Source organism: Aphidius gifuensis, linkage group LG5 (assembly GCF_014905175.1).
Source record: "Aphidius gifuensis isolate YNYX2018 linkage group LG5, ASM1490517v1, whole genome shotgun sequence".
In the NCBI taxonomy this organism is placed as follows: domain Eukaryota; kingdom Metazoa; phylum Arthropoda; class Insecta; order Hymenoptera; family Braconidae; genus Aphidius; species Aphidius gifuensis.
In genome coordinates this window covers 3,401,588-3,414,378 of record NC_057792.1, presented here as the reverse complement: position 1 = coordinate 3,414,378, position 12,791 = coordinate 3,401,588, and the positions used below count along the sequence as shown (strand labels likewise).

Below are 12,791 nucleotides of genomic sequence, written 5' to 3'. Positions count from 1 at the left end.
AAATTTATATTATCAAATATTTCTAACACACATTGTCCTACTGAACTCAATTAAATAAAACTAGTATATATCAATTGATAAATAATTTATTTTTTTTTTTTTGCAAATTTCAAAACATTTGTGCTAATAAATTAATATAAATTTACAAAAAAAAAAAAATACAAATTGATATGATAAAAAATTAATCAAAGAAAAAAGTAAAAGTTACAAGTTTTTATGATATATATGTATATTTTTTTTTGAAAAAGAATTTATATCAATTTTGATTAGAAAAATAAAATATTAATAATATTTTTTAAATAGTAAAATAAATTGTTTATTGAGGATAAGTAATACGACATTTGATAGAGAGGGATAGTGACTATAAGTTGATAATAAAAAATAAAAATAATATATATATAAAATAGAGGGAATTTGCGAGAGTAAAATTTATAATAATTATTTAGGTGGGAGGGTGGTATGAGTGTTGGTATAGGCTCTCTCTTTCGATGAGTATATGCGAACGCGGTTGTTGTTGGTGTGTTGTTCATCACGGTGGCCATGCGCTGCTGTTGAAAAACCGCGGCTGTCAGTTGGTTACAGTAACTCAACGAGTATCAACGTTTTTTTTTTATATTCAAAAAAAAAAAAATTAAATAGTTTCGCGAAATATTTCATAAATTATACTTGTGAATATTTCGTTGAATTTGTTTTTTTTTTATTATTTTTTTTTTTTTGTCATTTTCATTAATTATTCAATTAAATAATTTTAATTTTTCTATTAATTGAGCATTTATTAACTATTTAAAAAATTAAAAACAATTAATATATTTAAAATAATCGAATTGTGTATTAATTTTTTTTTTTTTTTCCATAAAATACTGTGCTGTGATGAATAAAAATAGTTAAATAATTTTTTAATATATTAAAAAAGTGATCAAGTTTTTTTTTAAAATTCACAAGTGTCTTGTTAGTTTTTTATGTTTTCTTAAAAAATAGTGATATATATATTTTATGAAAAAAAAAAAAAGAAAAAACGTTGAGAAACTTTTTTTAAAAGTCAAAAGTATTTAGCGAAAAATAAATATTCCTTTTAATTTTTATTATTTGGTGTCAAGGTAGTTGTATTTAGCAAGGAAAAAATTATAAATATTGGAGTGTGTTTTATTAAATTATTGCATTTAATGTGTGAATAATAAAAACGAATGAGCTGTGCAATGGAGTATCAACAGTTGGTATCGCCATCGGTACCGATTGCACCCCATCAAAATCATCATTCCCAACAATCACAACAACAACAACAACAACAACCACAGCCACCACCACCACCTCCACCATTACCCCAACAACAACAACAACATCATCATCATCAACAACATCAATCACAACAACAATCAATTGCCACAACAGTACCATCATCCCATCCTCATATTGTATTAGCATCAATTCATCCACCTCAACAAACACCCCCAAATTTACCACCACCAACAACACCCCATGCACATCAAATACATCCACCCTTACCGTCAATTCATGATGACAGTACAAGTTCACGATGGACTCAATATCAACATATTTGGCGACAACATCATGTTTATATGAATGGTGAGAAATTAATTATTTTTACCTTGATTATTTAACTAAAAAATATTTTTTTTCTTTTATAATTTATCGGTAATTTCATTGCATGATAAAACATGTTGATATACAGTTTAATGAGGAAAATATTAAACTGTATATACGTGACCACCTGTTGCCAATTCCCAAGCATTTTTTTTTATTCATTTTTTTTTTTTTTTTCATTATTATTTTCTAATCTTTGTACTGTTTCAATTTATAAGAATTTTTTTTTATCCTCGTATTTTTTGATAAATGGTTTTTAATTTTGAACGAAAAAAAAAAAAAGCAAGAATATAAAGCAGACATTATTATTGTTTGCATTGAAATTGAATTTAATTTATATACGTGGTTTAGAAATAATTTGACAATTGATATAGATAATAATAAAATAGGATAGGCTAAAAAAAATATAATGAAAAAGTTGCCAATCCCGTCCTGTCATTGATATTTTTTATAGAAAATTTAAAAGTATATTTTTATTTGATCATTGCCATTGAAATTTTTGATTTAATATATTTTTATTTAAATATAAATTTAATAACAATTTAATAAATTTATATGTTTGTTTATTAAATAAATATATAGATATATTTCAATGTCATTTTGTATATTAATGCGTCATTGATCTCATCATTTCTTTTGACAGGGTTTAAAGCATTTAAAGAATACAGATTGCTCGACAATATCAAGACCCTGACCTACTGACCGTAACCTCATCGACCTTTTATAAGCCGGTAGTACATACAATTTACATTTAAAACCACTAATCCACGACCTAAACGAAGCCACACAAAATAATGCATCCTTTAAGTATATTAGTGATATAAATTATTCACTAAAAAATATCATAATATAAACCACAAAAATTTTATACATACACGAAAAGAAATTTTTAAAATAGGCCATATATTTTTAGAAATTTGATTTTAGAAAAAAATTTTTTACATATTTAATATCTATATGTGTATTTTAGATCAAGAAAAAAAATATACATATATTCTATCGAGCTTATCAAATGCGAATTTATAAATATACTTTTTTATTATTTTTTTTTTATCATCATCTGGCTTTTATCTTTGATTTTTTTTTTTTTTTTTAGAATTTAGAATTTCATATTGAAATGGCTTGATGAATTTTTAAATTAGTTTTTTTTTATTTATTTTTATTCTTTTTTGTGTTGATTGGATTGTTAATTAGTTTATTTTTTTTTATTATCAGGTGGTTTGAAAATTAATTTTTTTTTAGTTGCGTTAAGAAGACGTGCTTTTTAGTTGAAAAATGTAAAATTATTTTTTGTTCATTGGTTAGAGATTTGTTGCTAATTTGAATGTATTTTTATAACTTGAAGATATCATTTTTATTTGATAATCAATTTAGAAAAAAAATATAAAGCTGATTTTTATTTTATTTTTGTTAGAATTATTTTATCTTGCGATATATTGACTTGACATTTTTATTTTACCGACTATCATCAAGTGGATATTTATAACACAAACAGATTTTAAATCTTCAAGTTGTTTAACGATAGAAAAAATAAAAAAATGATTCAATAAAAATTTATCGTTCAATGGTACAAGTAATGTATCTTTTTTTTTCCATTTGTAAATAGACTAAAAATTACTTGCATTTTCGTGCAAATAAATATCAAAAAAAAATTTAAATAATTACCTAAAAAAAAAACCACTATATTCTTTAATTTGTTTCTTCATTTAAATAAAAAATTATTCACACGTAGCATAATACTTTCCATTTTAAAAAATAATTATAAATATATATTTTTCAAGATTTTTAAATATGATAATAATTTTTTATTGTTTATTATCTTTTTTTTTTCTATTTAAAAATCACATATATTTTTATGAACTTTTTTTAAAAAAAAAAATTCTATTTTATAGAGTGTCTTATAAATAATTTTCATGAATATTATTAAACTTAGCTGTATTAAATTTAATTAACTATATTTTATTAATATAATAAATATATTTTCTTTATCTTAAATATATATTTTTTATGTTTGCAAGAGAGAGTCAATGAAAGAAAGATAAAATGAATAAAAAAAAATAAGTCTGGTTGGTTGTTATACCTATAACCTTTAGTTAAATATACATAAAATTTATGTTTGTATGTGTTTCGAGTCATGATTACTTTCTCCAACGATTGGAGTCATGTTCGTGGTTGCTCGCGTACACTCAATGTCCGCTTGACGCTCCTTCAAAAGATCCAAACAACTCAAGAACTTCTTCTCTTCCGGGTTTAATAAGTGGTGTACATGTATACAACATTTTTTACCACTAAATCATTTTTCTTTTTTTTTTCATTTTAATTTAACCCTTCTTATATTTTTGTACCCTGACTGAGCCACGCACAATTATTTTTTTCATTTTTCGAAATAAATTTTACATCAATTCTAAATTTTTGACATTATTTTTTATATTTTTTATTTTTTTAACAAGTACATTTAAAACGTTTCCTGTATAATGACTTTTAACCATCTTAGTCCATACTCAACATTTAAAAAAAAAAAACCTCGTAACAACAAACCGGTTTATTAAATTTTTTTTATAATAAATAAAATTTTTTTTATTTTTTGCATATCAAGAAAAATTTCACTTGTCTTAAATAAATTTACAAAAAAATTCATACTGCATTGTGTATATAAATATTTCATAATTTTATTAAAATAATACATTTTTTGCAAAGTAGATTTGTTTATTATTATTATTATCAAGTAAAAATATATATATTTTTTTTTTATAAAACTTGTTATTTATGAAAAAAGCATATCTTATTTTTTTGTAATAGATTGGTTTTTTTTATTGAATATTAATACTTTGTACAGTTGATTTTTATAAAAATTCAATGCAAAAATAAATAAAAACAATTGTGTAAATATATGAAAAGGAAAAAAATAATATTTTTATTTAAAAAAAAAAAAAAAAATGAATGATTTTTAAATGAAATAAAAAAAAAAAAAAAATAGCAACAAATTTTGTAGCTATATAGGTGTAAATTTGTAATCATAAATACAAAATTGACGGTATGTTGAATTGGAAATATGGATTGCTAATAATTTATGAGTTTAATTTAAATTATATTTTTTAAATTTATATTTGAGATAAGTATTGGAGCTCAGAGTACATAGCCTTCCGCAATTGTATGCGTGAGACCCAGTTTATTCGAATCAACGGTGAAAGCGAAAGTCATGTGACTTCCTAGTTCAACGAGGAAGCAAAATCTATATAACACGCATATACTATATTTTTATACATAATAATTAATTGCAACGTATAGAGCTTTCAGTTAATTTATTTATTAATTTTTTTTCAAGCCCTTTAAATAAACAAAATATAATCATTTCAAAAAAAAAAAAAAAAAAAATTAACTAGAAAATGAAATTCATAAAAAACAATATTAATTAATAAATAATTTTAATTAAAAATTATTTTATATTATTAATAGTATTGTAGTGTTAATTGAATTAATAATTACCATAAAAATTTATAATTATTAATTATAAAATACTAAAAATCATCATTAATCTTTTTTTTTTAAATCAAGTGTTGAGAATTTTTTTAATTTATTTATCATTTTAATCTCAACTTGTGGCTTTTGTATTATATTTATATAAATATTTATTATTAATTTTATTCACAGTCATGTTTTATATTTAGTGTGTCTAATTTTTTTCAAAGCAATCGAACCAATGGAATTTATCGTTGTGCTTTCTAAGTATATTTAACTCTCTCACTCTCATCAAAAAATAAACAAAATTTATCTCTTTTTTCTTTGTCTGGCCAAAAAATTTTTGGGTCATCTGACGACATACACATCTACAGGGTGAAAGGAGGCCATATCCTCGAAATTCAAGTGTGTCTTTTTTTTTAAATATATTATTTTCATCTTCTTAAATTTTTTTCTACATTTGTTATTTTTTACTTACCCGGAAAAAAATGTTTTTAAAAAGCCAGTTTATCTATTATTGATGTAATAATTACCATTACAAAACAAAATTTAAATTTTTTTATTTTTCGTTTGTACTGTGTATTTAAATTTTTTTTTTTTTAGTTTAATTACAGTACGAAAAATATTGTCGAGTTATTTAATTATATTCATGTATATTTAATAATAATATTTAGTTGTTATTTTAAAATTAAACATAGACAAGACAATAAAAATTTTTAAATAATATCATTATATATTTATAAGTTGGGTATATATTTTCTTGAGGCTAAAGACTTTTGCTTCGTTCGCTTTCGTTTTTCCACGCTTCAAGTATTCACAGTCCAATGGTAGACATCGTAAATATTCGTGGGATTGAAAAGAAAATTTCTTTAAAAAATACAAAAAAAAAAAATATATAAATAATTAAAATACCTGTCATTTAAAATGCAAAATCAATAATATAAAAATTTAATATTATAATAGCAAAGAAGAAATTAAATTAAAAGAAAAAAAATATGTAAATTTACATATACTATTTATTTTTTAATTCTCAATTGAAAATGATAATTTAAAATGATAAAAATTACTTAAAATACTATTAAAAAAAAAGTTTAATTAAATTTTATCAAATAAAATTGAAAAATTGATTTTTGAATATTTTTAAATAATAATAAACTTTTTTAAAAAATATATTTTAAATGTTTATATACGGAAATTAAAGTGCCAATCGTTTCCTGCTCTACTTGCCATATACGTATATATCTTTAGAGTCTCTTGCGCAGACATTGAAGTCCCACTGGGGAAAGTGACTTGGCCAGCTTTCACTACTGCAGACAACACTGTCAGTGGATACATTAAACCACCTACCAATATATACTATACATAAAAAAATTTATAAAAAAAATAAATATAAAGCCTGAATTATTTTTTTTTTTTTTAATACAAAAATGAAATCTCCTTTATTTCCATATCAAAGTGTTTTATCACTTTCAAACTATTTTTTCGATTTTTTTTTCATATCAAATTTACAATGTTGTAGAAAATTTTTGATATGAATTTATTGTTCATTAAATAGAAGGAAATTAAATTAAATAATAACAAAATAATATATTTATTTATTTATAAACAAATAATTTTTAAAAAACAAAATTTAATTAAAAGATTAAAACTATGAGGGATTTTTTTTCCAAGTTATTTTATATTCATTTCAAGAATTATTAGAACCAATAGATTTCATTTGATATCTTTAATAATAATAAATAAATTATTATTATTATTATTTAAAAGTGTTCAAGGACGTCTTCCTTGTAGACACTTGTCGTCTCAGCATCGTTCCGCGTTCCGCATTGATATTGTATTTTTTTCATAATAATTATTATTCATGTATAAATATCAATAAATAATTACATGTATCTAAATTTGTTGATATATCATAGACAAAAAAAAAATTAATTAAAATTTATTTCTATTTTAAAAAAATGACTATTAGTTTATCTATTTTTTGATTGTTTAATTATAGAATTTTTTATTTTTAAATTTATCTATTTATTTTTATATATAAAAAAATATTTATAGAAAAAAAATTTGTTTATAGAAAAAAAAAATAAAACAATTAATTTATCTATTTTTTAATAGCTTAATTATCATTTATTTTTTGTTGTTTTTTTTCATGTGAATTATTGACACATTGAAAGAAAGTGAATTTATTTATTATTTCAATTTTTTATTATTTTTTTTTTATTAACAAGTTTTGTATTTGTTGAGCCGTGACTAGTCTATGAAGGATATTTACCTGAGATAATACATCATCAATTTAATTTTCTACGAATATGGGAAAGTTTGTCATTTATATATTTTTTTTTAATAATATTTTTTAACATCTGTAAGAAAAAAATAATATATTTATGACTTTATATATCATAATGATATTTATTTTTAGAAAAAAAATATAAATGTTGATGATGATGATGATGAGATTGATGTTTTACCGACAATTGAGTGAAAAAAAATTTTAAAAATACGATAAATATATTTATAACAATAAAAAAAAAATAAAATTTATTTTTAAAATGAATGAGAATCATTGTTTAACTACAATATGCATAAATATATTTGTATTTTTCTAAACAACTACATTGGCATGTAATTTGGTTCAAGGCTAAAATATTATTTAAAATCTTACCGCGGAACTAATATCTAGTTTTTAGAGGTGCGTACACCGGCACTACGCTTCAACAGTTGTTACATCTATCTGCTGGATATGACAAACATCAAGACAACACACATACACAAAATTATAAACTATTTTTAAATATATATATTAATTTTTTTTAAATATATATAATCATCTTCACCTAAATAAATTTAAAAATATATTTAAAAATTCTAAATTTATTACAAAAAAAACTATATTTAATATTATTCTAATCAAATTAATTATTTTTTCTAATCAGTTTGATTTATATTTATCATTCTATAAATATTTACAACTGATTTTATCAATTAATAATATTTATCCTCAAATTTTTTTAAATTTAAAAATAAATTTAAAACTTTTCATTAATCAATATTGATGAATCAATTGATTTTTTTCATTTAAAATAATTTATTTATTTAAATAACAAGCAAAATTTAAAAAAAAAAAATTGTTTATATATTTATTTATAAAATTCAATTTGTAAATTATTAATTTAAAATTTTTATTTTCCATTTATACAATTGGACATTGATGAATTCAATGTTGATCGAAAAAAAAAAAAAGAATAATTTGCAATTATTTTTTATAACAATGAAATTAATTTCCTGGTGTAGAAATAATTGATTGATATTTTGATGATTTATTGATATGTTAATATGTATTTTTTGTTGTTCATTATTGTATGAATGATTTAGCCTATAATTTATAATTTTATATGATTATTATTTATATTTAAAATCAAGTTAAATATTGTCTTTTACTATCGTCAATGTTCACCATGTAGTGGCATGACGAGTATGCTCTCGTAGCCTTGACAGTCGACCTGACACGACTATCCATTCTCTTTATATATACACACTGAAATATATGCCTTTTGATAAATTATTATGACGATGCCACGCGACGACTTCCATCTACAAATGACGTGCCATTTTTATATATCTATTTTTTTTTTTTATATCTAATCATATTGTTTTTTTTATTATTTTTTATAAATTAATAATAATATTTTATACACTTACCGAGTTGATCGTGTATTTAAAAACAATTTTTTTTATATTAGATTTTTTTTTATTTAATCAAACTCTTTTTACTTCCTGAATTTTAATTAAATATTTTTTGTTTTTTTGTGGACTATGTCTATCTCTCTTGGTCAATATTATTGATGTGTTTATTTTTAAATAAGATAACAATAACTAATTAATTTTGAATTTTAGGTAAACAAACAAAAGATGGTCCAGAAGACAAAAAAGATACTGACGGTGAGCTTTGGGGTAATGTTGAGGCGCAATCCGCATTTTTGGGCCCAAATTTATGGGACAAAACACTACCTTACGATGCCGACCTGAAGGTACTAAATCATGTATGTACACAGCATAAAATCAAGGAAACAAAAAAAAAAAAAAAACATAAATAAAAAACTAATATGAAAATGCACAAAAAAAAAAAATTGAAAATATTAAAACAAAAACCCTCATAGGTAAAAACCAAACTATTAAAAAAAAAAAAATAATAATAAATTTTTCAATAAATAAATTAAATAGTAAAATTGATGCAAAAATTGATATTAAAAAGATAAATAAATAAACAAAATTATTACAATTTAAAAGTAACAATAATAATAATTTTAATTTGAAAAAAAAATATATAATTTTAACTATAGTATATTGTAATTTATTTATCATTAAAATCAATTTTACAATTAGCCAATTTTAAAAAATAATTTATTTATTTTTAATTTATTTATTCCGCTATGTCTTCTTTATCTTGAATTTATATATCGTGTATTTTTTAAGCGTTATTTCAAGCATGTAAATAATTTAACTATTATTTTCTCAAATTTGTTATATAAGTCTGCTCAATCATTGACTTGTACTACTTGCAAGTAAAAATAAAATAACTGCATGCATTGGTGCGACTGAATTGAAATACTTCCTGGATTCGTGAAAACGAGGAAGCTCAAAAAATCATACCCGTCACTATCACATTATAACAATAATAATAAATAAAATAATAATAATAATAAATAAATAAATAGAGAGAGGCGCGAGAAACAAGTAACCAACCAAGCGTCAAGACTTTCACTCTCTTTTGCGGTATTCGTCACGCCTTTGAATTATTTTTTATTTAATTTTTTTTCTTTCTTTATCTATCTTTTATTACTCTCTTTAATTTTTTTATAATTTTTTTATATGCAACTTAGTTTTTTTTTTTTTATCCCAAAACAAATTTATTTGATTTTTTTAACATTTTTTTTTTGTGGATTTTTTAACTCCTTATGCTGATGACTTTCCCTTTATTTTTTTTTATTTTTGATTTTTGTTTGTACATATTGTATATTGTTGTCTTTTCAAGCTCAGGTATTTTTTTTTTTTCTAACTATTTTATTTATATAAAAAAAAAATTAGAAAATACCAGAGATTTGTTAAGAATTTTGTTTTGTTTTGTTTGTTTTTTTTTTTTGAATTTTTCATTACAGGATAAAAAGAAAAAATTAATATGAATTGATGAATTATTTTTGTTGGATAATAGTATGTCGATTTGGATGAATTTTTATCTGAAAATGGTATACCAGTTGATGGTGTTGGTGGTCAAGGACCAATGCAATCAAGTCAATTGCACAAAATTAATAATAACAGTAATGAAGCAACAAGTCATCAAGGACCAGCAAGTCTTCATCTTGAACCAGTTACAAAACGTGAAAGATCGCCCTCACCAAGTGATTGTTGTTCACCAGATACTCTTAATCCACCATCACCTGCCGATTCGAGTGAGTATTATTAAATTTATTTATTAAAAATTATTTGATTTATTAATATACTAATTATTTGTTAATATTTAATTAATTTTTTAGCATTATCAATGGCATCATCTGGACGAGATTTTGATCCACGAACACGTGCCTTTTCCGATGAAGAGCTTAAACCTCAACCCATGATTAAAAAGTCTCGGAAACAGGTAATAGATGTACTGAATCTCATTTTTTACCTATTCAATTAACCAACACTCACACATAAGTATTATATTAATTTTCTTGGGTTTTTTTTTTTTTTCTTCTATTTTTGTTTAAGTTTGTACCGGATGACCTGAAGGACGACAAATATTGGGCACGTCGAAGGAAGAATAATATGGCTGCTAAAAGATCAAGAGACGCACGTCGCATGAAAGAGAATCAAATTGCATTAAGAGCGGGTTTCCTTGAAAAAGAAGTAATAATAATTCAACCTCATTATTCATTTTGACAAATAATATATTCTAAAAATTCATATAAATTTTATAAAAATTTATTTATTTTTCAGAACATGGGTCTACGACAAGAACTTGATAGATTAAAAAATGAAAATATGTTATTACGTGACAAGTTAATGAAAATATATTGTACGTGACATATAAAAATATAAAGCTTATAATGGTACTATGATTGATTGAAAAAAAGATATAAAATAAGATGGGCAGTAAACGTAAATACAAGGTATTTCCAGAAAATCATAATAAATATATCGATTATATGCTGGAATCATCAATTAACAACAATTACTGCAGATGGTTTAAATATTAATTTAAATCAACAACTGCAGGGAAAATATCCACATAACCACAATAATAATAGTTGTTTAAACAGTCATGGAAAAAGCATCGACATTATTTTGATTTATTATTGCAAAAAATTAGATAGTTAGAACAAAAATATATAAAAATCATCAATTTTGTATATAGTAAGTTTTTTATGTATGGATGAATTTTAGCGAATGGTTGTGTGTAGATTGTGTAAGATGACAAACTATTTTTGCCAAACGACCCAGCGATGGCCCATAAAAATAGAGTACATAAAAAAAAATAAATAAAATAAACGAACATATGTTAAAATAAAAGAAGAAAATAATAAAAAAAAAAAAACACTCAGTAAAGGTGATAAATAAGATTATAATAAAAAAAGAAAAAAAAACATAAAAAATGTTTAAAAAAATCATAAAAAAAAATTTATACACGTAAAATAATGAAAATTACAAATGAAAAAATTAATAAATAAAATTATTAAAACACCAATTGAATAGTGGCTAGTAGAAAAATTTAAAAAAATTAAAAAAAATACATGCACAGATGAGAATAATGTTGGCTAGATGAAAAATTAAAATAAAATCATATTTGATATTATTAAAAAATGTAGAAGATAAATACAAATTTTGTGCTAAAAATTTTAGTTTATTTTTTTTTTTTTTACTTTGAACAAGTAAGTTCAAATTTGAGATTGAAAATTTAAAAAAAAAAAACGTAGTTACAATTTAAATTAACAAGATTATTAACTTAAAGAAAAAAAAATTATCAAATATGTGTAGATAAGTATGTAAGCTAGCCTTTTTTTTTTTTGTTTTTAAGTTTTTAGATGTTTATTTAATATAATATCTATGCTGAGTAGAGAAACTGACTTTGTGAAGGAAAAAAAAAAATTTTTAAATAAAGATTTCGATATATTTTGTGTAAATTAACACGTTAAAAAATAAAAAATACAAATCACAGTCAATTTCTCTATGTATATACGTAAAAAGAACAAAAAGATAAAACATTTTTAAAATATGATATAAAAATAAATTAAATAAAAAAAATATATATTATACAAAGAAAAAAAAAAAAAGTCGTAAGACAAAAATTTGTAAGCTGTAATATTTAATTATGTGCAATGAAAACACAAACTGATTCTTTGAATTAAATTTTTCTTTTTTTTTTTTTTTACTTGTTAAAACAATGTTACCTTTTCGAATGTGTTTTTTTTTTCTAACATGTCAGTAATTTGTTATATTGACGCATTATATGTAGTTTATATTTTTTGTTTTTAAAAATAATTTAATTTGTTATTGTTGCTATTATTATTTTTTTTTTTTCTATAAATATCATACGTTTCACGAATTTGGCCTTGACAAGCCTATCAATATCGGCCTACACTGATATTATCTCATTTTGACGTTTTTATTTTTATTTTTTAAATAAAATAAATATATAATTTTCATTATTATTTTTTTTTGGACTATAAAAAAGTAATTATAAATAAAAAAAA

General features: G+C 21.6%; 1 protein-coding gene across 2 annotated transcripts; it reads left to right on the top strand.

Moving 5' to 3' along the window:
- Positions 1–506: 506 nt before the first annotated feature.
- LOC122856853 (thyrotroph embryonic factor-like) lies at positions 507–11,182 on the top strand. Of its 2 annotated transcripts, none has more exons than XM_044158724.1 (6): positions 507–1,584; positions 8,956–9,101; positions 10,271–10,508; positions 10,593–10,696; positions 10,810–10,947; positions 11,038–11,182. In XM_044158724.1, exons 1-6 carry the CDS (start codon positions 1,185–1,187, stop codon positions 11,122–11,124), a joined length of 1,113 nt encoding a protein of 370 aa, XP_044014659.1. In that variant the 5' UTR covers positions 507–1,184; the 3' UTR covers positions 11,125–11,182. The 2 variants fall into 2 exon arrangements, with proteins under 2 accessions (XP_044014659.1, XP_044014660.1); XM_044158725.1 differs by having other exon boundaries at positions 511–1,584; positions 8,956–9,089; positions 11,038–11,172.
- Positions 11,183–12,791: the final 1,609 nt, after the last annotated feature.

Coding starts and splice junctions, on each gene's coding strand:
- LOC122856853 (XM_044158724.1), top strand. CDS start 1,185: ATGAGCTGTGCAATGGAGTATCAACAGTTGGTATCGCCATCGGTACCG. Junction 9,102..10,270: donor ACCTGAAGGTACTAAATCAT/GTATGTACACAG, acceptor GTTGGATAATAG/TATGTCGATTTGGATGAATT. Junction 10,509..10,592: donor ACCATCACCTGCCGATTCGA/GTGAGTATTATT, acceptor TTAATTTTTTAG/CATTATCAATGGCATCATCT.